The sequence below is a fragment of the Musca domestica genome, unplaced genomic scaffold (genome assembly GCF_030504385.1).
Source record: "Musca domestica strain aabys unplaced genomic scaffold, Musca_domestica.polishedcontigs.V.1.1 25, whole genome shotgun sequence".
Classification (NCBI taxonomy): Eukaryota; Metazoa; Arthropoda; class Insecta; order Diptera; family Muscidae; genus Musca; species Musca domestica.
The window spans coordinates 10,446,212-10,474,056 of record NW_026712277.1 but is presented as its reverse complement, the minus strand read 5'-3'; the positions used below and the strand labels follow the sequence as shown (position 1 = coordinate 10,474,056).

At 37.1% G+C, this 27,845-nt stretch overlaps 3 protein-coding genes across 8 annotated transcripts; 1 reads left to right on the top strand and 2 right to left on the bottom strand.

Moving 5' to 3' along the window:
• Positions 1 to 6,665: 6,665 nt before the first annotated feature.
• On the bottom strand, positions 6,666 to 14,981 carry LOC101887909 (uncharacterized). The gene is made up of 4 exons (XM_005185233.4): positions 14,581 to 14,981; positions 11,919 to 12,839; positions 10,861 to 11,855; positions 6,666 to 10,801 (listed from the first exon to the last, which is right to left on the bottom strand). The coding sequence occupies exons 1-4, from the start codon at positions 14,819 to 14,821 to the stop codon at positions 6,875 to 6,877; spliced, it is 6,084 nt and encodes a 2,027-aa protein (XP_005185290.2). The 5' UTR covers positions 14,822 to 14,981; the 3' UTR covers positions 6,666 to 6,874.
• Positions 14,982 to 15,589: 608 nt separating this feature from the next.
• On the top strand, positions 15,590 to 17,474 carry LOC101898147 (lactosylceramide 4-alpha-galactosyltransferase). The gene is made up of 2 exons (XM_005185205.4): positions 15,590 to 16,466; positions 16,526 to 17,474. The coding sequence occupies exons 1-2, from the start codon at positions 15,916 to 15,918 to the stop codon at positions 17,106 to 17,108; spliced, it is 1,134 nt and encodes a 377-aa protein (XP_005185262.1). The 5' UTR covers positions 15,590 to 15,915; the 3' UTR covers positions 17,109 to 17,474.
• A 187-nt stretch (positions 17,475 to 17,661) lies between these two features.
• On the bottom strand, positions 17,662 to 27,388 carry LOC101897859 (macoilin). 6 transcript variants are annotated; one of them, XM_020037357.2, is made up of 12 exons: positions 27,140 to 27,388; positions 21,947 to 22,899; positions 21,735 to 21,879; positions 21,549 to 21,675; positions 21,361 to 21,487; positions 20,865 to 21,295; positions 20,628 to 20,720; positions 19,975 to 20,286; positions 19,767 to 19,910; positions 18,941 to 19,704; positions 18,671 to 18,863; positions 17,662 to 18,607 (listed from the first exon to the last, which is right to left on the bottom strand). In XM_020037357.2, the coding sequence occupies exons 2-12, from the start codon at positions 22,024 to 22,026 to the stop codon at positions 18,081 to 18,083; spliced, it is 2,943 nt and encodes a 980-aa protein (XP_019892916.2). In that variant the 5' UTR covers positions 22,027 to 22,899; positions 27,140 to 27,388; the 3' UTR covers positions 17,662 to 18,080. The 6 variants fall into 6 exon arrangements, with proteins under 6 accessions (XP_019892916.2, XP_019892915.2, XP_011293232.3 ...); XM_020037356.2 differs by having other exon boundaries at positions 20,628 to 21,295; positions 27,109 to 27,388; XM_011294930.3 differs by having other exon boundaries at positions 20,628 to 21,295.
• Positions 27,389 to 27,845: the final 457 nt, after the last annotated feature.

Here is a 27,845-nt window from a genome sequence, read left to right as displayed (position 1 = left end):
CCTCATTATAATATATTCCGTCGATAATGTAATTCGAATTAGTTCCCTGCTTTTATCACGCCTTGCTCTTCTTCCCGATTTGTTCTTCCTCTTTTCAATTTCAAAGGATAGTTCAAAATCCCACCAAAGTTATATAATATGTAGCAGTTCTATTTTTGTGATAATGTTGTTGAAATCTTTATAAATATAATATCCAATTTCGAAGTCTATTTAATTTTTTCTTTACTTCTGACAATTTTAATATGCATACCAAATTTCTATTTCAATTTTCAAAATAACTGAAAATTTTGCCTAAAGTAATATTTGTTCAACCAAAACAGGAAAACGAGGAAGCTAATCAAAAAAAAACTTGCAAATATTTGACAAACAGCTATTTTTGGCAAATGAGCAGCGGAGAGAAGGCCGCTTGAAATGTTACTTCAAAACAAACTTTTACAAACGCACTTGCCAACACAAATACCAATGCAAAAGTCAACACACATTGCCATATGTCTGTGTAGGTGTGGGCATGTTTTGAAACTTCCGTTAAAAATCCACACACACACACACTCAAAATATTTTGTGTACAGGCGGCGTTCACTTTGTGGTTGAATGTGTCAAGGCTTATTTCCGTTGGTTCCGGATGTATTTGTCTGTAACGCCTACGGTCATTTAAATGTTATGAATGGCACTCGCATACAATTGGATGCTACCGGGCTTGTGTGGCACTTTACTCTCCCTCTGCGTATGTGTGTGTGTGTGAATGTGCTTTGTTGCGTATTATGTAAATATTTTGAAAAAGAATACCGTTATTTTACATTATGTGGTATATGTTAAGCTTTGGCTCTTCTTTTTCCTGGCAAATATTTATATGTGAACCTTTGTTGATGTGCCTACATATAATATCAACATTTTTCTGCTGCCTATTATGATGAATTTCTACACATGCATGCATTTGTTTTCAATTTTTGCCACCTCAACACATCGTCATCATCATCACCATTACAAGAGCTAATACAAATAGATTTTAGTCAAATATCATAAAAGGTAGTGTGATGCTCTTCAATGCTGGCATACATTTAAAAATTTTGAAAGAGACCTCATGCTCTCTATTCTCGGTTAGGTTATTTGTTTACATCTCTGTGGGCCTTATGAGACACTTCAATTTTTCATTCAGCATATTCATAATAAAAACGTTGCTTTTCATATTTCCTTCCAGTCCTGTTGTGTTCATTTGCACCCGCACAGTGAAAAGCCTCACCAACAATTTGCAAAGTCCTTTTCTCTTCATATGTATGTATGTGTACAAACATACGATATTGTAAGCCAATATCAATGGCTGTAAATTGCCTGTAAGTGGGAATCCTCGCCAGCGGCAAGGATTCTGTTCATTCCTTCGTTGTAACAAATTTATAGTAATTTTGATATTTCACACCTCTCGAGAGACATAAAGGCATGTTAGGCAAACAAAGGGAACATATTACATTTGTGGATATGAATATTGTTACTTAAATTTAAAACCCCATAAGGATAGCGAGTCTTTAACATTCAATAACTATTTTTGTAAAAATATTCTTGGGGGCTATAAAGAAGCTTTAATTGCCGATTAGGATTTGTCAGATCTGACAAATTCAATTTTAGACTTTATACCAAAGAATTAGTGTACAGTCTGCCACAAAGAAAAATGTCTTTTGATCTAATACCCCCATACACAGGCCTTTTGAAATTCTGACAGCTAGGAAGACGAATGATTTGGTACATGGTACAATAAAAAGGTAAGGTAGAGCTACCAGCTGATTACAATTTTTTTCTAAGTGTGCCCGGCTTCTGCCAATTTTGTGTATGTATTTAATGTTTTGAAAAATAAAAACAGAATATTTGCAAAATCATTGATTAGAAGACGCGTAAATTGCGAGACGCGCATTAAAGCTATTCGCAAGTTTTGCCATGGAATTGAAAGATCGAACTGTTTAGATCATATTTTTGGAAGAAAATCAAGGCATTTCGTTAATTTTTTCCCGCTGTTCAACAGATTTTAAAAATGAAGAAAAATATTGAATAAAGGAAAACAATTTGTCCATGCAAATTTGACAGGAAGCGGCGTAGCCTCAGGGCTGTATTTCTGTAGTTTTTACGAAGCTGTTCTACCTCCTTATTGTACAATGGGTTTGATATTGAATTCTAAAATAGAAATATTGCCTTCAAAGCACTTAAGCCATACGCCATAAAACAAGGATAACTCACGACCACAGTCTCTTTAAGACAAGGTTTTAAGGTTTTATCGAACGTGGGTGACATTGTCTTTAATAATTTTGTTTTGAAACTTTCGTGGCTTGACAAACGCCCCAAAGGACACTACAGCCTTGTAAATTTTCATTACACTTTACAACGGACAATTATCTGTTTCCACTTTCTTGCCGCTTTCATATCCAAACCAAGAATTCTGTAGTACCAACATGCATAGTTTGGTTCCAATAGGTGTATTGTAACTCCTTTTTTTAGATAGATGAGGAGAATTGATAGTAAACAATTCCAACTACTATTTCACAGTTAAATCGTTTGCAAGTGAGCCAATATATTCACTTCTCGCCTTCTCACATCGTCTTCCGGACCGACAGCAAAATACCAGCTCACCATATTGAATTAAATAATCCATACGATAGCAAATAAATCTTTGACTAAACATAAAATATCCGACAAGAATATGCTGTGGAATTATGTAAAATGCTAATAAGTTTCTAACATCTACATCACAACTATCAAAGGCTATGAGGAAATCAACAGAGATTGAGATAGTGAGAGAGTGGGGAGGGAGAGCGGAAGCAAACACACATTCATTTTAATTTGTAACATCAACATGTATCCATTACTCTTTCTCCACCTAACACACTCCGTACTTTTCTCCTTCACTCCTTGCTGCCTTCACTTACTCCCTCTCTGGCTGGCTGTCTCTCCGTCTCTCCCTTTATTTACTCCATTTTATCATAATGGTATATTGTGCTGTTAGCAGTTTGAGCTGCCGTTGTTTCTGTTGCTTTGATTTAAAACTCATGCTCCACTTATAGTTCATGCCTTGTGAGAAACATACACACATATGTACTCACACCTATGCACACACCACCACATGGCCGGATAGACTAGCAATTATAACAGCAGCATGCATGTTCCAGCATTAGTTTGTCTGTCTTCCAGGGAAAAAGTGGTGAAAGAGTTGGTGTTATTTGGTCTAAGGGTCTGTGGTTATAGAAAAGAATTACAGAGTACCCAACATACCAAAAATACAATACAACTTGAGAATAATATTATGAAAATAGTTTATCATAAGAATTTTTCAACAATGCTTGAGAAACACTTTTTTGCACAAACTTTTCTCAAATCTGTCCTTTGTTGACAAATTTGTTTTAATTTTTTTTGTGAAAATTGTCAACAAAAAATTATTTTCTTTGGTTAAAATCAAAATCTCGCGAATTTAGGACCCATTTCCGGACGAAACTCTAAGGTAATGATGAATAATAAATCTGGGAATCTGTAGTATAAATTATTTCAATCTCATTTCAGAATGGAGGCGTCAAAAAGTTGCAGGAATTCAACAGAAGTGAAGAATAAGTGCAGGAGATACAGAAGCTCAAATAAGGGGAAAGAAAGCATCTAGGTATCAAGGCAACAGGATGCAGTGACAGCTGGGATGGCAATCAATGAATGAAATGTGTAAAATAATTAAAAAATTAATAAATAAATATTTTTTACCATTGACAAAATAAGCTTTATAAAATATTACTTTCGTAAGCTTATTCTGCAATTACAAGAATAAGCTTATGAATAAGGGTTCCTTTTCGATTATTCTATAATTGTTAAACAAACATTTCTCAATACATTCTCAAGATTTTCTCAAGCTTTAGGCTTATGTTTGTAAGCTTATTAAAATATTATTCTCAAGTCAATTTGGTATGTTGGGTATCTTCATATAGCACATGTGTATGTGTGTGTGTATGTGTGTGCGTATGTGTTTTGGTATTTATTTAAGTTTTATCACCATAACATTATAACAATGTGACAGTACGGAAAATAACAATGCGGCAACTATGTTGTTGTTCATTTTGTTGCCAGCCATTGTCATTAAATTTGTTCTTGTTGTTGTTGTTGTTGTTGCCATTACTGTACTCCGTAATAGAGAACGAAAACAGATAGTCAGGCATAGTTATTTAGACATATTCCTCCCATGCATAAATATTTAGGGTAAATGTTTTTAATAGATTCATGATGTGATGTGAATGTATGTATGTATGTGTGTATGTACAAGTATGCAAAATTGCCCTTCCATCTTTAGATCTATATTGTAGCTTACATGCAGAATGCGGAACTACTGGAATTAAGCACAAACGTTTTAAAACTTTAACTTATTCCGAGAAGGGTATGAGTTTTTCTAATTGAGATTTTTCTACTCTCCATCTAAATTAAATGCAATCAAACCAAAAATTGCCGAACTAAATGTAAATTGGTGTTGAAATCATAGAATTGGCGAAAATCAGTATGTGGAATCTATACCTAACAGTTTAGCCATATTGGAATTTGTCTGCAGAGAACTGAAGTTTAGCCATATTGGAATTTGTCTGCATAGAACTGAATTCAGAATCACTGCTAATTTTGTTGGAAATTGATGTATATTCTCGAATCACTTGAAATCAGCAGGTACTCTAGGGCTTAATCAAATAGTGGGCCTATATTGACTACTTTTTTTAGGGAGGAAAACTTGTCTGCAAAGATATCACAATAAGGCACCGCCATCATAAAAGCTTTAAATATACCTGACAAAGTCATACTTTCGCCCCTATCCAAATGACGTCCATTGTAAATGCGATTTTCTGTTTGAAATATTTATAACGCCTTTTACTGGATTTGTGCCGTATCTCTACATTCCAAAGCATTAATGCTTCTTCCTTTACCGGAATGTTCCGAGCATTTTTATACCCACCACCAATCTATGGAGGGTATATTAGCTTTGTCATTCCGTTTGTAACACCTCGAAATATTCATAAAAGTCCCGTATAGTATAGTATAGTATAGTATATATTCTGGATCAGCGTAAAATTCTAAAACGATCTAGCGTCTGTCTGTCTGCCCGTCTGTCTGTTGTAATCATGCTATCTTTCGAACGAACTGAGATAGAAGGCTACAATTTTGCATACATGCATAGTTTAGCAGTAGGCAGGTTAAGTTCGTGTACGTTTCGTCCCAACGCCCCTTTAATGGGGATTCATATGCAGGTCCAGGTTATGACGGTACCTCCCGATACTCGGCATATTCCTGATTTTTGTGACATTATTCACCGGAATTGTAAAAAAAAATCGTATTTCGTAAGCAGGTCCACGTCTGTGTATAGTCCCCATATAACGGTACCTCCCGATATTCGGTATTTTGATGATTTCTGCAACATTATTCACCGGAATAATTTTAAATTTTGTATTGGAAGATTAATGGGTACTACAACCTATGGCAAAAAATTGTGTATGCAGGTCCACGTTTTCGTATAGCTCCGATATGACGGTACCTTCAGATACTCGGTATTTTCATGTTTTTTGCGACATTATTCACCGGAATTGTAACAAATTTCGTATTTAAGGTTTGTAACGTGGGCTACAGCCTATGACAAAAAACTTCGTAAGCAGGTCCACGTCTTCGTATAGTCCCCATATAACGGGTTTCATTTAAGTGGTAGTTTTCGGATTTTTTTAACTTTTCCAAGTTACTTCAAAAATGGTGAAGGGTATTAAAAGTTCGGCCCGACCGACCTTAGCAGCTTTTTTACTTGTTTTTAGATGAAGCAAAAACAAATTCTCCATTTCTTTACAAACGAGGCGTATGAGTAACTAATTAGTATCACTCATACGCTAAGATGTTCCAATTTCTTTCTTTAGCATCGGAAAATAAACTTCAATGCAAAATAAAAATAGCAATAAAGAAGACAAAGCTTATGAAATCTCCATTATTTATACTTATTCATTTCCAAGCAAATTGTTTGCAAGCATGATTTTTTTTTTAGCTCTTCCACAAAGCATGCAACATTAAGTTATTGCACCATTTACGGCAACTACTTGCATTCAATTCAGAGCTAGATGAACATGGAGTTACCCCATTCAATTCTATTTTCCTCGTAGATTCCCTGCCTCCTTGTACGGCTCGTCGTTGTGCGTTCAATGGTAAATGCATTGTAAAACTTGCCAAGCCTTTGATCACTATTCGAGTATGTATTTGTCTACCACATACATATGGTAGGTAGGTATGTGTAAAGGTTCATGTTCGCGTAACTCTCTCGTCGGTTGCTTTAGTGCTGTTTTGAGCCATATCATATAGCATGGTTATTTAAAAGTATTTTCACATACTTTTCAAATCGTTAATGCCGTTTAGGGATTTTGATTGTGGTGTGAAAGAAATTGTATGTGTGTGCGTACTTGTATTTTGGTTTTGTAGAGTTTCAAGGCATTTATTGGCAAGATTTGCGTATTGACAATAGTGTTCATAAGTATTTATCTGCGTGTGTGGAATACATTTATATGAGGTCTTGCTTAGAGGGGGATTTACACTTTTTGGAGATAGCGTACAGACATAACTCACAAGAACTTACATTTGAAATCAAAAAAAAAAAATACCAGGTGTTATCAAAAACGAACAAAAATTAGGAGCACAAATAAAATTTAAAAAAATAATATAGTTTATTTATCATTTTCCCTCAAAATCGGATCTTTGTAAATAAACACAAATTTGATTTAAAACATATTTTCAATTCTTAACATATGTACATAAAAATATCTAAGATGAAATGCATTACTACACGGCAACTTTAACACTAACATGTAGACTTTAAAGGATCTCCAAGCTACTAGATCATGTTACCAGCTCAATCTACTGGCAAAGATTTATCCGACGTTTCATTCTTTCTGCAAACAGACCACCAGGAAACTGTGTATGCTCTCAAATTTGACAGTGCTCTTATTGTTGTACCATTTTCTCCCAACGCATAGAGTTCTTTACAATAATCGTGCGTAGATGAACAACCATTGCCACCGAATTCGAAAATCGATTCAATATCTGCCACCAACGATCCGAAATGTTTCTCAGCACACGAAATAAGCTTCGACAATTGATCTGTTGTTACAGCGTTGTACTGCGAAGAATCCAGGGCTGTTTTATTCAGAATATTCATTAGCTTTGAGAAATTCGAAACTGAAATTCTCGGTGACATCAGGGGCAGCAGCTGGACAATAAGCCTATGCAACTCCAAGATGATGTGATTAAAATTATGGAATTCCTTTTCATTGGCTTTCAGGGCATACCACAAATTATTGATTATGCTAATGAGACCCTCAATAACGTCGAACTGGTGGAACTCAATCGACGATACAATGGAGCACAGCCATGGTATGACGCCAATATGTTCTATCATAATCTTACTGGATGCCGGAATTTTTACGCATGTTGAAAACACCGAAAGTATTGACAGATTCAATTCCAACGTAGACATTGTACTGCCGTAGAATCCCATTAGGACTTTGAAGGTGTTGGTGGAGATGAGTAAGAACAAATCGGAACTGGATTTAACACCGTTGCGAATAACATCCACAATAAATTTGCGGAATTGCTCGTGCTCGACTTCAGGTGAAAAGAACAACACATTAAATTCCGGAATACACTGGAAATTGAAACTGCTCTTCAGCCTCAAATACATTGTCAACTGTTTATAAAGTAGATGTGTAGGATCGGTAGTTAGGTTAAATGTTTTCGAGACAAAAAGGCCAGCAATATATGGAACTCTGGGGGTGCCTTTGTTGGATTTGTGTTTCATCCACGAGTTGCGCAAATCATTTAGACCAGACTGTATGTTTTCATAGGTTTGTATCCACAGAGGCTTTTCAAAGAATTTCTTATTTTCGAAATGACTGCGATAACGCAATTGCACACAACCTGAGGCCAGTCTCATATCTTTATCTTGGGAGGACAAAGCGGCAAAGGTAAGGGCCAGTAAGCCATTTTGTACAGGTCGGGCCGGATGGGAGTAGGCTTCTGGGGCAAAACACATAGACATCAGGGGCACAAAGAAGGCTGGGTCATAGCATTGCTCAAAGATAGCTTTTCTTTTCGGGCACAGGCGTAACTCTTGTTCGTCTATTTCACCAGCACCAAGCTCTACTTTGTTTTCCAAGTCATTAGCCCCGTACAACCAAGGCTTAACGAATGGGTTTTCAAACTCAACTTGGGGCAGTTGCTGCACGGTATCCAGTTTACGCCATATGGGAAAATTGTCAATGGTGTATTCACATATTTGGCGATCTACCAATGACATTACCTGTTCAATGGACGTTTCTTGGTGTGTCAATTTAGCCCTTTCGTCAACATCGACGCGCAGAGCATAGAAGGATACAGCACTCTCGCCCCATATGAAGGGACGGTATTTATGCAGGCCACAGTCGTAGTACTCAAATAAGTTTAGAAGAGCCAATGCATAACGATCACTGTCGCTAAGACGTGCTTGGTAGGAACCCAATATGAATGGAATTTGTTTTTCATTCAGCGATGAGGGACACTTTTTAGCCAATGTGAAGAGTAAGTGCAGCACCTGAGTTTTTACTTGCGATTGATGACCTTTCGTCAGAATAATGTCGAAAAATTTTGAATGTGTATAGATCATTTCATACAGCTGAGCAGGCTCTTGTGGAATCTCCGACTCAGCAATGTCCTCAGAGTAGTCCGTGTACAAGTTCTCGCATAAATGGGCAAATAACTTCAGAAGTAATCCGTTGAAAACATCTTCAGCTTCGCCTTCGACAACGGCTTCGCTGATGTGCATACCCGCCTTGAGACAGGCCTTACAGAATTGCAACCACTGTTGGGACTTCAAAAGCTTTGAAAAGTCGGGCGAGAATTCATTGTCAAATTCCGCTTCAGTTGCTTCTGCCTTGGCATTTTCCTGCAAACGCAACCCTTGTTTTATCCACTGGTCTATTTGATATGCAGCCAATTCCAACTTTTCCTGATTAAGCTTTTGCACTTTCAGATCTAAGGACAACATTTGCACATTCAGTGTTACGAAATTTACGAAAATGTTTGATTTCGCCGACATCTCTTCAGCATTCTTGAAGGCCTTCTCAAATATGGCATAGATTGAACGCATTTGGTACGTTTCAATATTTTCAAATTTGAACTGTTTGTTGCAGAAATCACGACATTCAGTCACTGGCATACATTGCTCGATTAATTTTATGCTGGACTCTACATTTTCCTTATAGATAACACCGGCCTTAAGGGGCTTTTCGATGCAACGCATAAAACCGTTCTTATAGTTTTGGTAAATTTTCTGCATGAGCGTGGCATCGATATTTGTATTTTTCGCAAAAGACAAAGACAAAAGGGGATAAATTAGTTCCTTTTTATCAATGTTACTCTCCAGTTGTTCGACAAATACAACTTCCAAATTGGGATTGCGTTCGAAGAGCAGACAACACAACTTTATGCTAAACTTTGAAAGTTTGCGTTCCTTGAAGAAAGACTCAAAGAATCTCGCTCCCAATTGTTCTATGCACTGATGGTTGACGATAAGGAAATTATAGAAAGCCTCCTCCAAGCTTTCAACATTGTATTCTCCTTCCAATTTCTTGAAAATATTGGCATAGATTTTGGCAAATTTCTTAATAAACTCTGCACAGCTCAAGGCCTTTTTCAGTTCGGACAATCTCTGGAAACAAGCCACCAAAATTAAGTGGTAGAGTGTTTTTTGTTGATTGGAAAACAAGTCTTTGTATGTAATTTTTGATACCAGGATCTCTAAAATTTCGGCACAATGAGCGGCCGATAAATTGAATACCTGTAGCAAATTAACAAAATCCTCCAACTGCTCTGAGTGCAAGGTTACCTCGTTGGCTTCATTCAAAGAAATTGCTGAGGCTTTAACTAATTTCAATTTGAAATTCTCGGCATAATTATCGAAGCACTCCAAGTTTCTACAATATTGGGTCATAACGTAAATGAATTTCAAATAGTTTCTATAAGAAACACTTGCAATTGATGCGCTAATTAAATCGCCAGATTTTACGGAATTCAATCTAACGCCATAGATGTATTTTATAATGGAATCCAAGCTACTTTCACTATCCGTTGCATACGCTGCCATTGAATTGTCTTCTTTTGTTGAAGACTTGTTTATCATTTCCAAGCAATCAACGATAAATGCTGCACTCTTTAAAGCCTGTTGTTCGGATAACACTTCCTTCTCCATTAACTTGTGGACTTGGAATAAAACTTGTTGAACGTAGATCATAAGTTGTCTTTCGTTTTGCACAACGGTGGAGAACTTTTTGAGGTTGCCCTTAAATTCCAACTCAATATAGTTATCGGACGATTTGCTTTCAAACATATTTTCGAAATCTGGAGAGCAGTTGAACACCATTTTCTGCAGTTCAGCGAAATGGTTAATTAGCTTGAATTTGCCGGATTTGGCCAAAAGTTTTCGTTCTTCCTTAACTTCAGTGGACAACCAATTGGTCATGTAAGGCTTTAGCTCCTTAAACTGTTTTTCATACAGTTGCAAAACATTCTCCGCCGACGGGTAGTAGTGGAACATGAAAATGCTCACAATTTCCAGATAATTTCCCAAATGTTCTTCAATTAAAACACCCTTGAAAATCAGAGGCATCAGCTTGCTAATCGACAGAGCTTCGGAGTATGCCTGAACTGATAGTCCTTTTTCGATGTTTTTAAAGAGTGTGTGTAAATTGTTTGTGTTAGTTACGGTTTCCACTGATTTGGGACATTCAACTTCGGCTTTGACCACCTGTAAATAGTCGCTTAATTAAAAATCTGAAGATTGAACAGACAATTAATTCCACTTACCTTGAAGACCTCAATAAAGACCTGAGTAACCAACAGCACACTTTCTTTTGGTATCAGTTTTAAGCCTTCTAGCCATAAATCTATTTCTAAAAGTCCAGAATCGAAAATGCCAGTATTTTTAAAAATTGTCCTGAGAAGGAAACCAGCCTCTTGACTTGTCTGTCTTTCCCCATGTACAAAGGCGTTGATTAGAGAAGCTAGCACACTGCTAAATTGCTTTCTTTGAGGGTCCAATGATTTGGGGGAAATCCATAAAATAGTTTTAATTGCTTTCATTTCTAGTTTGATATTTTCTGGACTAGCATTTTCCTCTCCCGTATAAAGTGGCCTTAACAGTTCCAAATAGTCCAAAAGAACCGAAGTTTTATTGACAAAAGAACTATTTTCTTGGCATAGTAGCAAGATCAGATCTAATGCCACATCTAAATGGGCCAATACATCAACTCCCTCCACATTCTTTACGTTTATTGAAACTTCTAGCGATGATAAAATTTTTTCAATGGGCGGAAAATGCAGCAACAAGTGATTCAAAATGTCAAATCTAAACTTTCGCAAGGAGTTCGATCCAGCCGATTTTTTCTGTTCCCGTTGCAAAATCAATCGCATGTAGTTGGTGTACTGTTTGAACATGGCCAACAGCAAACGATTGCCGGCCAAACGACAATTAAAATCAGCATTTTTCAGCTGTTCATTGCCATTTAAATGTACCAATGTTTCAATGGGCAAGCAAATGTCCTTGATCCAGTAAGAGAAGTCGGTTATGGTGATTTTATCAAAGGCGCCCATTAAGTGACGTGGATGACATGCACTTATAATGTCTATGAGGAAGTACGTAGCCTTTTTCCTCGCTTCACGTCCAAGCATGGGGTTGATTATACCGGCATAATTGCGTACGGTGTTACGGAAAAGATCAGGACAGCTTTCTAATATTTTTACAACTAAATACTTTTTCCTTTCATTTTCCCATGGATATTTAATCCATCCAATAACTTGACCTAGGACGAAATTTTAAAAAGGAGTTAGTGTCACGACTTTAAAAACATTTTATGGTTACATACCTTGTATAGTGTTGTGTTTTTGACGAAAGAATGTTATAGAATCAAATGCTATGCCGTGCTTTCGGGATGTAAGAAGTTCCACCAAAAAATCATGGACAGCATTTGACACTGCCTCCTTTTCCTCAGGGTTGATGAAACGACCATAATCTTCACGTCCTTTAAACTGGTTGTTGTTCTGGGCCGCATAGAATTTTGGTCCCTTCCAATCATATAGAGCCACGAGCCCTTTGCAACAGTTTATATCGAAAACATGTACCTTTTTGGTTTTTGATATGTCTGGGCATTCCAAAACAAACTTTTTCAGAGTGCTCAAGACCACGCAAACAGTAACAGAATCATCAAAGTTTAGACCATGGACTAAGGCATTCATTAAGGCGATACGATCCAGAATGTTGCGTATAAGAAGGGTGTTTCCATCCACTAAATATGCCAGTACAAAATGTATGAAACATTTGCGTACTGTTTCAATTTCTTCGCCATTATTCTCCACTACTTGTTTGGCTTCTGCCGGAGAGTGTGAAAGAAACTTTACAATCGTGTGCTTGTTCGACAGAATATTATAAGATGACAAAATTTGTCTTCCTAATTGTGGCTCTATGCAGACGAATGCTGTCAACAACTTGAGGGCTACTTTGCGATGATTTAGCTGTGCTGATTCCAAAAGCAGTTCCAAAACGGCACCATGCGTCTTGAGAAAATACCTTGAGGCATGGACGGCCGATTCCATGTGATTTCTTTGATTTCCTAATATCTCCATGAGAACCATGTATAGAGCCTCGCAAACGTAGGCAGAGTGTAGGACATTGTTTTTATCTATGCGTTCCAATGCCTCTGCTAATTCCAATGGTTTTCCACGTTTCTCAATGTATTTGGCTATTGTTTTTGGACGCACTCCGCACAAGTACAGGAAATGTCTCAACTCTGTAAGCAGATATAAAGAGTTCCAATAATGGTACATGCACATATATGTTTCCGGAACAACTCTAGTTTAGTAAAAACTCTTAGATTTTTTCGAAATTTTTTCCAGAGGTAGGTATTTTTACCCTGATCCCGGGAAACTATTTTTTTCTTGGGGGACGGACCCGGGACCCCAGATTTTTGACCCGAAAGTCCGGGATCAAGACCCCGCCTGGACCTGGATCCACTTACCCGATATATGGGTATCGATTGAAAGCTTATGGAAATACCTATCCAACAAGTGGTCACATGAAGGGGTAAGTTGGCATGGTTCGGAAGTTATAGTCAAATTATCGATTTTTTGGACCCGGATTTTTTATGAAACCCCCAAAAAGTCAAAAAAGGGCCCATTATGGGGGTCAACAAAATTGTTTCCAAATTATAGCTGACACTCTGACCTTTCCAAAATGCTACAATTTGTGCTAATACCTTTTTCGGGTCCAGAGATATGGGTCTTTCCATCCGCATAACGCGATTCTAACCAGTTCATTAAAATGATGTTTTCAATAAAAAAAGTGTTTATTTCGCGTAGCAGTCGTCGGAATAGCAAAAGTTTTCGAAATTTGGAACTTTTTGTAAATAGCCGGCCTTCGGCCGGGGCTTGAGATTTTCACCTATGGGTATGTCCGACACCGGCTAACGCGAACAAAAGGTTCATAATTTCGGCACTTTTTGTAAATAGCCGGCCTTCGGCCGGGGCTTGAGATTTTCTCCTCTGGGTATGTCCTACACCGGCTAACGCGAACCAAAGTTTTCTAAATTGGATACCTTTTGTAAGTAGCCGGCCTTCGGCCGGGGCTTGAGATTTTCTCCTCTGGGTATGTCCTACACCGGCTAACGCGCACCAAAGATTTCTATATTTTACACTTTTTGTAAATAGCCGGCCTTCGGCCGGAACTTGAGATTTTCTCCTCTGGATATGTCCCACACCGGCTAACGCGAACCAAAGTTTTCTAAATTTGACACTTTTTGTAAATAGCCGGCCTTCGGCCGGGGCTTGAGATTTTCTCCTCTGGGTATGTCCCACACCGGCTAACGCGAACCAAAGTTTTCTAAATTGGATACCTTTTGTAAGTAGCCGGCCTTCGGCCGGGGCTTGAGATTTTCTCCTCTGGGTATGTCCTACACCGGCTAACGCGAACCAAAGATTTCTGAACTTCATGCTTACGCAAAATATACCTTTTTTATTGAAAACATAGTTTTAATGAAGTGGTTAGAATCGGGTTATGCGGATGGAAAGACCCATATCTCAGGACTCAGTAAAGTTATTAGCACAAATTGTAGCATTTTGGAAAGGTAGAAGTGTCAGCTATAATTTGGCATCAATTTTGTTGTCCCCCATAATGGACCCTTTTTTGACTTTTTGGGGGTTTTATAAAAAATCCGGGTCCAAAAAATCGATAATTTGACTATAACTTCCGAACCGTAACATCTTACCCCATCATGTGACCACTTGTCGGATAGGTATTTTCATAAGCTTTCCAACGATACCCACATTGTCTATATCGGGTAGGTGGATCCGGGTCTAGTCGGGGTCTTGAACCCGGACTTTCGGGTCAAAAATCTGGGGTCCCAGGTTCGTCCCCCAAGAAAAAAATAGTTTCCCGAGATCATGGTTAAAATACCTACCACTGAAAAAAATTTCGAAAAAATTGAAGAGTTTTTACTAAACTAGAGTTAAGCCATGTTTCCATAAAGTACTCACCTGTTATAAAACTGACACCTCGAAGTTTACTCCTAAAGTTAGTCATGTTAAAATCTTTAGAAAATTTCATTGGCTTTTCTTCAGGCTCAAATCCTGAGTCCTGTTGGGAATCATCTGCATTACTTTCCTTTAATTTGTTGGCTTTCTTTTCCTTTTTCTTTGGAACTGCCGCAACTCCTTCATCTTCATCCGGATTGTCTGCGTCGTGTTTACGTTTTCTTTTATTTACCTCAACTGCCATTTTCGCAACTCTGTTTTAATTTAAATCCTTATATATCTAAAGTTCTTCTTGTTCATTTAGAATAAAAAGTTAATTCAAATATTTTAAAAAGTCTAAAAAATCTTATTTTGCTTTGGGACCGCACGTGTTTATAAACAGAGTTGCCATGGGTGTGTAATTGACACTTCATCTAACAGCGACAGCGATATTTAATGATGCCTGACTACACATTAAATTGGTATTAGACACATGACAGAATTATCAGTTGGTTGCAATATATTTTGCTTTTAAATATGGTATATTTATTTGCATTTGTACTATCCCAGTTAAATATATTCTTTTACTTTTTTAATATTTATGTTTTTTATTTTATGTTTTTGTCATATAATAATTTTTTCAAATCTTTTTTTTGGAAAGTTTAAAAATGTACCGAGCGATTTCAGTTTTAATATGCTATTTATCGTCAAAAAAATTCAGAGAGAATAAGAAGTATTTTGCAAATGCGGAGTTAACACAAGACAATTGCCTTGAATCAGAGATCTGTTTTACTGTCATACACTCACTGGTTCGATATTTGGTCTGTTTCAAAACTGCAATACTACTACGATAAGCGATTTTTCCCTTTATGAAATTTTTATTTAGACAAAATTAAACTAGAACACAGAGTTTTGTGAGACAAAGTTCAAACAGCTGACAAATGAACCGAAAGGAACGATTATTTTCATTAGTTCGCTCTTTTAATGAACTAAAAGGTACCATTTCAACAGACCTAGTTCAGTCGTTCTATTAAGTGAATCTCTCAATTGAACAAATTCATTCGTAATCTATTTGCTCTACACTTTGTTTATTTTTTTATTAATTAATCGGATGAATCAAATAATCGGTGGTCTGTGATAACTACAACAGATAGAGATAAAGGAAAGGAAAAAAGTCAGCGGAGATAACAAAGTTTAACAATTGAATTATGCATCTTTAGTTTGTGGACAAATGTTTCCAAACAATTTTTCGTATTGTTTCATCCCCTATTTTCACAAACTATTTGGCTCGGAAAGATTACCGCATCACTCTGTAACCAACGATACCCCTTGATACTCCTCTCCAGCGAACTACACACCATGAATTTCTTCAGGTTACAAAAGCTTTTGGGCCAATTTACTCTGGTGAATTTCCATTTGCGAATTATGTTCCTGATGCTGGTGGTTCTGTGCTTGATCGGAGTCTTATTTAATTTATATAAAAGGACGGATTTGACTCCATGTTTTATGGACTCGCCGTTTGAGAATAACTCAAGCAAACTTGAAGATGTTCTGTTCTCAAGAGTGCAGCCTGATCCAGGTAGAAGTATATTTTTTCATGAAACGACATGTCCACACCTGTCCTCAATGCAGCGGTCTGATGTTTACGGAGAAGGTGTTCATTTAAATGTTGTAAAACTCAATCCCAGGCAGGCCTGTGCAATCGAATCCGCAGCTATTCACAACCCATCGAGCAAAGTGTTCGTACTGTTTGCTAGTCCTCGCTTTAAGAACTCAAATTCCAGTGATCCCATCATAGATGCCATTCTGTCGTACAAAAATGTTTACCTAAGAAATCTCAATCTGTGGACATATGCCGCTGGAACCCCCGTCTACGATCTATTAAAAGATGGTGCTCTATTCAAGTCGTAGTAAGTAACAGCAATATTTCAATTTTGGACAATGTTCTAAACATGTATTTTCTATAAAGCTATGTCTTGTCTCACATTTCGGATATATGTCGATATCTGACTTTGTGGCGCTGGGGTGGAACTTATCTGGACATGGATGTTGTTATGCTGCGTTCGATGGAAGATGTGCCGCCCAACTACACGGGAGCCGAATCCAATACTCATTTGGCGGCGGGTGTAATGAATTTTGCTCATGACGGGTTTGGCCATGAAATTGCCGAGGAATGTCTGCTGGACTTGCAGCATAACTTCGACGGTTCCAACTGGGGCAATAATGGTCCCGGGGTAATCACTCGTGTGATGAAACGCATTTGTCAGACAAGCAACATTGAAGTGATGCAGGACAACACCAAACGTTGCATGGGATTTAGGGTATTCCCTATAGAGGCTTTCTATGCCATTCCGTGGCCGGAATGGAGCAACTTTTTCGAATCGAATTTACTGGAGGAGACAATGACCCGCCTCAAAAATTCGTATGTAGCCCATGTTTGGAATAAACACTCAACAAAGCGACAAATAAAAACAGATTCAAACTGTGCCTATAGTGTTTTGGCCAGAACACATTGTCCCCGAGTCTTTAAAGCTGCTGGTGAATATTTCTAGCCCAACGTATTTACCCGACACAAACGTATTTTGTACTTTTTACATGTCGCTTACTAATAAGAATCTCAGCACAAATCGTCAACTAGCTAATGTAGTTCATTTCTTATTGGAAATCCCTTTCCTAGCTCTTATCTCCGCACATAATTCTAATACATACCAAAGCATTTTTTATATAACACAAATCATTTTATACACCGCATGATGTCATGCAAATAGGACGTATTATATATATATATTTATTTAATTATGAGTTTACCTGTTTACGTGTATGTGTACCAATAATCATAGTCGGTATAGTATTCCCATATAAAACGAACAAATCAAATACAATAAAGAATTGTAGTGAACAATTATAGAAAATAAAAATTGTAATCTTTTATACAAATAACCAATGGTTGGTGTTTGTTTTGTCGTAAACAAGTATTCTCCCTTTTGGAGTACACACATCCGATATGGTTAATGATGAAAACCACCATATTCTGCCGACAGACTGCGGTTTTCAATGCCATAGGTCAGTTACACTGCCATTCTTGAGAAATAAAATAGCCGATGGTTGTTTCATTTTTTAATGCAGTTTTATTTCATTTTTCAAATTTGTGGTTTCTTTTGTTTTTCTGTTTTGTGTTTTTTTCATTCAATAAGAGATACTTTTGTTGTAATCATGTTTTTGTTGTTGTTGTTCTTAAGTTTTAATAATTGTAATCTTTATTTGCATTGGCATGCTCTTTTCCTGATGGAAGTGCCATCATCCCAAATTATCTGGTCAAGTAGTCAAGTAGTACACAACAATAAATATTAGGGTTTGAGTTTTGTATGTGTGGTTACTGCTGCCTCAATTAGACGTGGTGAAAAAGAGTATGCCATGTAAAAGAGAAAATAGATTCTGATTTACGTTTTTTAAATAAAATTAGAAAAATAATCTCAAACATGACGTCTGGTATTCGACAAATGATTCACATTGTTAAGTATACATCAGGCATCTCCAGAACCTCCGACGACAACCACCCCAGCTGCATTGTTGGGACATTTGGGTGTGTATACTGTAGCATTGGGGTCCAGGTTGGAGCCATTGGTATTTGTAACGCCATTAGAAACTTGAGAAACTAACACCGAAGTGGCCACGGACACGGGCACAACACAGGGACACTGATTTTGTTGCTGTTGCTGCTGCTGTTGTTGTTGCTGTTGTTGATGCTGTTGCTGACTTGTAACCCCATAGTCTGAATTCAGAGATTGTTGTACATAATCAGATGCTGATGTGGGTACAACACGGCCTGCTAGTTGTTGCTGGGCTTGGGCGGCACTTAGACTGGTTAACATGGGAGACGCTGGGCCAGGGCCAGTTTGTAGAGGAGGTGTATCGTTCATACGCAACATGGAACTAGCCCCAGTTGAACTGCAGGATGGCAAGCATAGCGAATCCGTGGGCATTACTGCCAAAAGCTGTGCGATTTTTGCATTGAGGTCATGTACTTCCTTCTCTTTAGAGCGTCTCAAGCCTACAAATATATAATTTCAGATATTTTAGTTACGTTTCGTTAAGTTTAACAAAGACAGCGTACCTTCGGAAATCTCCAGCTGTCGCTTGGCATCTCCCAGAGCTGAGAATAAGTCCAGCTTAACCCTCGTCTCTGCGGATAGATTTTTCTCCAATGTGCAATTTTTGTCCTGCATTGCGGCCAATACATTCATTAGAACATCTGCACCGGGCTGCAGGGAATCACGATTGCGAATCTCAGCTTCGAATCTGCGTAACTGCGGATAAGGTAGGAACAAACAAATAGGGTCATGGTTGCCATTTTAAGAAAGTATAACTGAATGGCACTACTTACTTCTTGCTCCCATTTACGTCCGTGCTGTTCGGCCAGTTGTTTTCCTTCTTCGGCCAACTTAAGCTCTCGTCTAAGTTGCTTTATTTCTTCGTCCATTTGCTGCTTTCTCTGTTTACATTGAGCACTGCATTCCGGACGAGCCGCCTTTTCTTCAGCTTGTTTGCGTGCCTTCTTCTCGTTATTCAGTTGTGCTTCCAATGACTGCTTCTGTCTCCTCTCCTCGTTGAGACGACGTTCGAGTGATTGCAACTGCAGCATGTCACTGTGCCGGCCATTGGTCAAATCGTGCAGACGTTTCTCCAGCTCGTCACATTCCTTCTGTTTGGCCTGCAAACAGGATTTGGTTGTCATGTTTGTTTCCAGTTTTTGCCGCAGCTCGTTTTCGATCTGTTTCATGTGGCTTATCTCGGAACGATACTTTTTAACGTCGGCCTCGAGTTTCAAACACGACTCACAGATTTTGGAAACAACTTTAGAAGCTAGATGAGATATGGTCGAAGTGGCGGAATTGCCGCCACTTGATTTCGCCGAAGACGACGAAGATGATGTGGATGATGATGACGATGAAACAGAGGAGGCGTCCGAATTGTGATGATGGTGGTGATTGTGAGTATCTTTAGAAGCTGACGATGAGTTCTGATGTAGTTGTTGCTGCTGATTCTCCTTGCTGGAATCTTTTGTGTTGTGAATATGATGGTTGTTGTTATTGTTATGGTAGTGATTGTCCTTGGAAGTGTTTTCCTTTTTGGAGCGGTTTCGCCGACCTGTAACATAAATAACTAATTAACGAGTGCTTCGACGTGAAATCAATGATTACCAGTTATACCTTTTGTTTTCTCCACAGCCTCGACTGTGACTACCTCTTCATTATCGGCATGTGTTGTGACATTACCATTTACATTCAATACTGATGGTTGTTGCTGTGACGAGGCATTCGCCGACTTCTTGTTCGATTTTCCTGATGGCAATTCTAAAGAAACGCCAATATATAAATTCCTTTCTCGCTGTTTCGAAATTTAATTCAGAGGTCTTACCATGTTTATCCTTCTCCTTGACTGTTGTTGTTGTCGTCTGTTGTTGCTGCTGTTGATGGTAATTGTTGTTGTCCCAATCGGCTTTTTCTTTGACATTGTTATTGTTGTGATGATGATTATTGCTTTCATTATTCTGATTCAGCTGGTGATAATTGTTGTTTTTATTGTGCTTACTACTTGTTGTTGTGTATGCTTCATTATTATCGCCACCTGAATTCGTTTGATTACTCGCTGAATTATTTTTGTGTCGGTTTTCCTTGTCCATACTACGTCGGTTATTTTTGCCACCGCCTATATGACCATTGGAAGTTGCTGAAAGATTGAATTTGTTTAAATGCATTATTTTGTAGAAGAACTAAAAAAGCCATGCATACACACTAAAGACTTGATTTTTTAAGCCAAGAACATGGGTAAAATTTTTAATTTTAGAAGTAAACTATTTACAAACACTTAATTTTCAATTTGCCAACATAAAGCCCAATTTGAAAATAAATACAAAACTGAATATGGCCGATAAACTGATATCAATATGTATTGATATGTTTCTATATCGGTCCACAGACAGTGTTATATAATATTAAGGTGTCTACTGCCTAGGTAAGATCCGAAAAATACCCAAGTTTTTAATAAAAGCATATATAGATTAAATTTACCACCACTACCGCCACCAATTTGTACATAGCTTTTATCATCATTAGACGTTGATGATGATGAGGCCGTTGTTAGCATAGTAGATAAATATGAGGCTGAAGACGTAGATGTAGAAGATGTTGTATTATTAGAAGAGGAAGAATTTGAGGATGAGGAGAAATTGGAGCTGGCTACACCCGTTACTTGACAAGCAGCAGATGAAGCCATTGAAGCGGAACCATTTGCTGTTAAACAGTTACCATTGTGATTGTTATGATGCGACAGTTGTTGCTGCTGCTGCTCGTGGTGGTGGTGGTGAGTTTGTGCTAACGATGCCACAGATCCATTCGCTGTAGCTATTGAATTGGAAATTTGAGTATGTGCAGCAGAAAGTGATGCTCCCGTTGCTGACGCATTGCTCTGATGATGATGATGATGACTGCTATTTTGTGCACCATGACTCGCCGAGGAGATGGCAGCAACAGCACTTGTAGAACTGTTTGAGTTGGCGGCTACCACAGTTTGTGATTCATCTGCCGGTTGTGTGGACTCCTCCTGGGGCAGTGCTTGTTGCAATAATTGCATATAGAACTCGTTTTCCTTAGCTACCTCACGCTGTTTCCGCTGCCGCATGCGATAGCCAACATAGCTTTTAAAGCCAAAGCCTAAAGTAACCACAGGATAACCAATGCTGTAATGAAACAAATCGAAGTTTAGTTTATTCTCTAAATACTTATCGCTAACACGCTAACTTACCAGTGAGCTGCAAATGGTCTACATAAATCTAAGTGAGGCATATGTCTGCTGTCTTTCCATCGTATGCCAGCCTCTAAATATACGAATAACATCCACAATATTATGGTTGGCAAACAAATGCCTTTATCTAGATGAAAATCGGAAGCAGAATTATATGTTTCACTTCAAATTGTAATTTCCATTCTCACCTGTATGCCACACATATTGCACCCATACATATGTACTGGCTGCAAATAATAACCAATTAACTGGTATAAAGAATAAACATACCAAATCGGATGTTATTGCTATGCATACAAATAAAACCGAAAATGCCTAAAAGTAGACAATGAGAAATTGAATTACATATTTTCGCAAGGGTTAAAACAACTCACCAGTCCCTTATATTTAAAAGAGTCGTGTACTGAACGCAGCAGTAACCAAAATGGCCATAGAAATTCAAAGCGGAACATAAACATAAAATCTGCTGTTATCACAATTGCCCATAGTACCAAAAATTTCATGTACAGAACAGTGGTGCTGCCGAGAAAAAAGTAAAAACGAAATTAATTGAAAGTTTTATGCAACTTTGTACTTTAACACCTACCTGCCGTACATGCTTTCCGTAATTTTGTTACGTTTTATAGGTCTTCGTAGTTTGCCGCAATCGGCATTACGGCGCTTCATTTTGAAATTTGTAATTTTTCCAATTTAAAAAATAACAGTTTTGAAAAAATATTTGCTCGCCGTGGTGCTGCTTTCTGTTAGCAACCACGATTGATTCTCCGTTTGTTTTTGGCTTTCGAACTGCTGCAGACGTCGCTGATATATGTCGCAGCAGCCAGTGAGGGGAGTATGTGTGTGTGTTTGGGTCGGCAATTATTTAACAATTAAACAGATGATGCACTACTGGGGAGAGAGCTCGCAAAATTTGTAAATATCTTAAAACACCAACACGTTTTTTAAATTGCGGCTTTTCTTGTTTTTTCTCCCTGGGTTGACTGGGTTATTTTTAAAAACAATTGTTACTCCGTGCTTGTACGGGTTGCTCTCAGCGTCTACCAATAAAAGTTGCAATTGTCGTTATTGCTATTATTATATTAGCCGTATTAATGTTGTATTTATTGTTGTTGGTGGTGCTGACAATTGGATTCCTTAAATGCACCATACTATCGAAATTTGATTGATTCCATCAATTCATCATGCTTGTTATGAAAGACGAAATGTTATTCTCCTTGTTTTCACTCTTCTGATGATGCCTCCTGCAACGTCTGTATGTATCTGTGCATCGGTAAGTGTTTGCGTGCGGCTCGGCTATATTTGCTTATTTTGATTTTCAGTTTATCCCCAAAAAATATTTAACTTTTATACTCGGTGTGTTTACACAGTAAATCGTGCTTGTTGGCTCTTGCCCTCTTTGTCCAACAGAATGGTGGTGGTATGTATTGCGTTGCGTATGGCTGGCTTGTTTATGTTTGCATCTATTTAGATTTAGATTGTGTTTGCTATTCCTTTGCTTTTTTGCAAACTGAGAAAAAATGTTTGCTGTTTTCTTCGTATCTGTAAATAGATTAACAATAAAAATAATGGAAGAAAACAACAAGAAAATCAAAAAAATGAAAACGAAGAACAAGACAATCGAAAACACATTTGAATACAGGGTGGGTTGGTATGTTTTGTGTGCTACTCGAAATAACGCTTTGTATACAAGCTAGGACCACATTTGAAAAACACAACTCGGAATGAGTCTGTTTACATCAAAATTGCTGGTAATAAATGCAACAAGTTTGGAATATTGGGTACACCTCCAAAGCTTTATACCTCTAATATAAAGTCGGAAGTTCCATTAGATGGCTTTTCTGAGACAATACAATAATACCTTAACAATTCTCTTTCACAGTGTACTATTCCCATCGATTGGACAAATCTTGCCAGTTGACACATCCACTTTGCAGCACCCTGTTGGCATTACATAAATTTTACTTTCAAATGTCAATGTATTCATTTCCATTATTTTGTTGTTTTTCGATGTTTTTATTGCATTTTTTGGTCTATTTATAAAACGACTGCTTACAAAGGCAAGAAAATTCTCACTTTGGCGGCATTTTAATGCATTAAGGAGGCGTGCAAAAAGTTATGCTAAGAGACAAAGGTATTTTTCGCTGCAGCTTTTTGTGAAAATTGAAAAAATGAGTAAAACGTAAGACAACTGTTACAAATAAGTGAAAATATTTTCCTTTTTCTCTTGACGTCATATACTTAGACAATACGTTCGGTTTCAACTTTGTTGTGTCTTCTATTTTCTTGGGCTACAGCAACAGATGTACGTTTTTCACATATTTTCGATGGTTCAGTATGACAGCCAACTGTCAGAAAAAATACACAACAAATAAATAAAATAAAAACAATTCAAGTAAAATAAAAAAAAAAACAAGAAAAGTCACAAAACACTAACCGAATATGGCTAATTTTAGTTAAAGCTGCCAAACAAAATCTTAGAAGCGGTTTTACATTGAACCACAACAACAAACAACTAAATATCACGCAAAAATAAAATAAATACACATCCACACAGGTTGACATTGGAAAATAAACAAAAACATAAACCTGAGTAGTGAGGCTTTTTTAGTTTTTTTTTTATTCAAATACCCAATGTCGGACATTGCGCTTACATAGCAGATGGTGCTGAAATAACCAAGAAGTATCCGAAAGATTTCTTAATATTTGATAGGTGGTTATAGCAAGCAAATGGACTTCATTTCAATTTACATACCAACTACCTACATACGAATGCCTTTATACTGCAGTTCAAACAACATCTGACGTTCTATCAAAGCATTATGTTCTATGAAACTGGCATGATATATAAAGGGAAATAAAGGACTATGTCCATGTACAAGCAATATGTACTAGTGTTTAATTATGTGGTTAGTTAGATTTTCACCTTTCAATATGAGACCCAGCCAGCCAGTCAGCCAGACACAGTGCCATGAATATTGTTATACACATGTTGGGTTATTAATAACCAATAATAGTGACTGGTGCACCTTTCGATTATGAATTGACGGCAGCCGATAGATAGATAGATACCATAAGAGTGGATGGCAACACAGACTAGCCTTCAGGAAACGGAACACAAGAGTATATTGACATTATTGCTTACTGTGCATTAATTATAATTATACACAACAAAACTAATTAAAAATCGAATCGAGATGATGGAGCAAGAAAGGCCAGTGAAGCTTGTTAATCGATATCTATTCTTAGCAAAAAGGAAACACGAAGGAAACAAACATGCAGTGAAATTCGTTAATAGGTATTAACACAATTGTCTCCAACAAAAAATACCAGGAATTAAGTACCTAGGTCAGGGATGGAAAATTCAGTACAATGGTACTTTTTTCAGTACCATTTCACTACAAAAAGTACCTAAGTACTACCGCGGGATATTCAGTACCATTTCACTTAAGTTGTCTCCATTATAATGCAATTAGTGTAAATCGACGATTACTAATTTTCAATATTTCATACACATTCTTACGACACCATTGGCACTAACTTCGGTTATCATTGCAAATGTATGGATATCAGTGACCAGAAAATACTAAAGCTATAAGCAAATTTTGCAATGCAAATTATTACTCAATTGTTATCAACGACAGCACTGACTGTACTGTGTCCAAGCATTTGGCGATTATTGTAAGAACTTTTGATGGAAAGTGTCAAGATAGATTCCTATCACTAGAACATATTGTGGAGGCAACCGGCAAAGGCATTACTGACAAAATAATTGAAGTTTTAAACGGATGCAACATACCACTGGAGAAAATGATCGGGTTTACGGCTGATAATTGCTCAGTGATGATGTTGAAATACAAAGGTGTGCAAGCAATATTAAAATTGTCAGTTCCATATCTTTTTGTAACTGGATGCGTTTGTCATAGAGTTGGAATTCATTAGCGATGAACTAACTAGTCCCATAATGAAAATGTTCTACTTATTTTTGTCTTATGTTTTAAAATTAATTAATAATACTAAACTTGAAATGCAAATTTTAATGAAATTCTTTCCCAAGGAAGAACAAAATTTTGAAAACATTAACTCCCAATTTAGAGCTTTATCTGATTAAACTGAACTTAAAAAATGTAAAGATGGTAATATTAGTGATTTTTGGCTTAATGTTAGTGTTATTAAAAACGAATTGGGGGAATTAATGTGCCCAAATATATCAAGAATTGCCTTTGGTATATTATCAATTCTCCATTCTTCAGCGAATTTTGAACGAATATTTTCAATTCAAAATGCCACTAAGACTAAAGAAAGAAATCGTCTACAGCTAGAAAGACTTTCTAATCTCATAAGGTCGAAAGATCTTCTTAAATCGAATAAGTCTTGCTGTTTTGATTACAAAATTCCTGACAATTTCCTTAAGAAATTAATCATAAAAATAACTTTACAAACTTCAGAATGTTATATAAGAAAAAATGATCTCACATTTTATGTTCCTGGAAGCTATATACATATGTACCTAAATACATAGGTGAATGAATTTGTTATGTTTAATGAATAAAAAGTTTTTTTGTAACTCTAAAAAAAAAAATTATAAAAAAGTACAATTTTATTTAAAAAAGTACCATTTTAGTACCTTTTGGAATTTTTGATTTTCCATCCCTGACCTAGGTAGATATCGTTTTTAAGTAACTTTGAATCATGCAGCCTCAAGGGAAATATTTTTAGACAAATTAGATACTTGAAACACCGTGGACAACGAAGGGAGGCGAAGACAAAGAGGAATGTGTTACAGTAATACGTCACATTGTTGTGAAAATGAAGTGGAAAATAAAAAGGAAAAAACAGTATTAGGACAGTAACATAGGGCAAAGGAAGGACATATTGCAAGACGAGAATATAAAGCCAAAGATAAAATCAAACCCAACCACTCCGATTTCAACAGAACCTAAGAAAATTGCCTGTTTATTACCTACTCTTAATCTATGTTTTAATTCAATGCATTGAAATGCCAAAATTGTCAACAGGATATACGAATTCACATACATTTGTTTCCATGACAAACCTCCCCCTTCACCACTGTCCTCAAACTTAACTTGATTTGTACACACTTTTACACAAACTTCTGGATCTCAAGCATTTCCTTTTCCTCTCTGTGTTCCGTGTAACATCTCACCCGTATCAGCATCATTATCGTCGTACATCTTTTTAACTTCCCGAAATTCTTTCGAACCAAAAATAGATGTACGAAACGAACAAAAATAATAGATGAACGGTGACGGTGTGTTGCTAGCAGCGGCGGTGGTGGTTGAGAACTATGGAATCTCTGCTCCGACAAACAGCATCCACACAGTCATCAAGAGCGAAAGTTCACGCAGGAGTAAGCTAAAGCGAGAGAGAGCGCGCAAGAAGGAAATACGCCAAATACGCCATTATGATGAATTCACAAAGTAATAAACACGAAAAAGAGGTACTAGCAGCCAGCCAGCCAGCCACCTTCTTCCTTGCCCACCACAACAGCAGGCAACGAAATTCAGCAAACAGAAAAAGGAAGAAAACAATCGCGCACCAAAACTCACGTCCAGCCACAGCCAGAGACACCACCAGCAACAATCCAGGAACAATATCAAAATATTTCACAAACTTACGACACTTGAAACACTACTTTTCCGTATCCTTATAAACATTTGCACAATTTTTCAACATTCTGTTGTCGTCCACGATTCGACTTACACACTTACAGCTGTATAACATACATACATTTTTCTTCTTTTCGGAAATATATACGTACAAGAAAAGAAAATTAAGCCTTCCTCTGCGTTTTTGCAACTTTTTTCATCCGCGGCCACGAAAACAATTTCCCGATAAATATTTGCCTTTATTCGCTCTTTCAATTTGTTGCTTTATTAGTTTGTGCTTCAATTAACACTTCTCTTCTATTGTTAGTACATTTATTTTTTATATATAACTTTTTATTTTTGCAAGCAAAATTTCCTTTCTCCGTATATACACGGAGGGTCTCCTAACATCGCTCGTTACCGTGATACTGGTAGCATTATTGTGATTGAATTAAAAATGTTCTCCGATATCATTCATAAAGGGAAAATCGGTTATCGTAGTTTGACAGACATGAGTTGTGTTCCAGTACTTTTTAAGTAGTAAAACTAAAACAAAAAAATAAAATCCGTTAAAAATTCTGTTAAAATCTTAAAAATACCGAATGTAGTCGTATTATAGGGTCTATAAGACGACATGAACCTGCATAGGCAACTTTTGTCACAAGCTATTACAATATTCAAATGCGAAACTTAAAAATAAAAACTGTTTATAATGTAGCTAAAATCATTAAAATACCGAATATAGGGAAGTGCCATGGGGGTTATAAAACGTGGACCTGCACAGACAATTTTCTGTCATAGGATGTAGTATCCACTACGAACTTCAAATGCGAAATTTGAAACAATTTCGGTGAATAATCTCGCTAAAATCAACAAAGT

Excerpts from the sequence above, each read along its gene's own strand:
- LOC101887909 (XM_005185233.4), bottom strand. The coding sequence starts at position 14,821 with ATGGCAGTTGAGGTAAATAAAAGAAAACGTAAACACGACGCAGACAAT. Across the intron at positions 12,840-14,580 it reads AGGTGTCAGTTTTATAACAG|AGTTGAGACATTTCCTGTAC; the intron begins GTGAGTACTTTA and ends ATCTGCTTACAG. Across the intron at positions 11,856-11,918 it reads AAAACACAACACTATACAAG|GTCAAGTTATTGGATGGATT; the intron begins GTATGTAACCAT and ends ATTTCGTCCTAG.
- LOC101898147 (XM_005185205.4), top strand. The coding sequence starts at position 15,916 with ATGAATTTCTTCAGGTTACAAAAGCTTTTGGGCCAATTTACTCTGGTG. Across the intron at positions 16,467-16,525 it reads GGTGCTCTATTCAAGTCGTA|CTATGTCTTGTCTCACATTT; the intron begins GTAAGTAACAGC and ends TTTTCTATAAAG.
- LOC101897859 (XM_020037356.2), bottom strand. The coding sequence starts at position 22,026 with ATGAAGCGCCGTAATGCCGATTGCGGCAAACTACGAAGACCTATAAAA. Across the intron at positions 21,880-21,946 it reads ACGGAAAGCATGTACGGCAG|CACCACTGTTCTGTACATGA; the intron begins GTAGGTGTTAAA and ends TTTTCTCGGCAG. Across the intron at positions 21,676-21,734 it reads CTTTTAAATATAAGGGACTG|GCATTTTCGGTTTTATTTGT; the intron begins GTGAGTTGTTTT and ends GTCTACTTTTAG.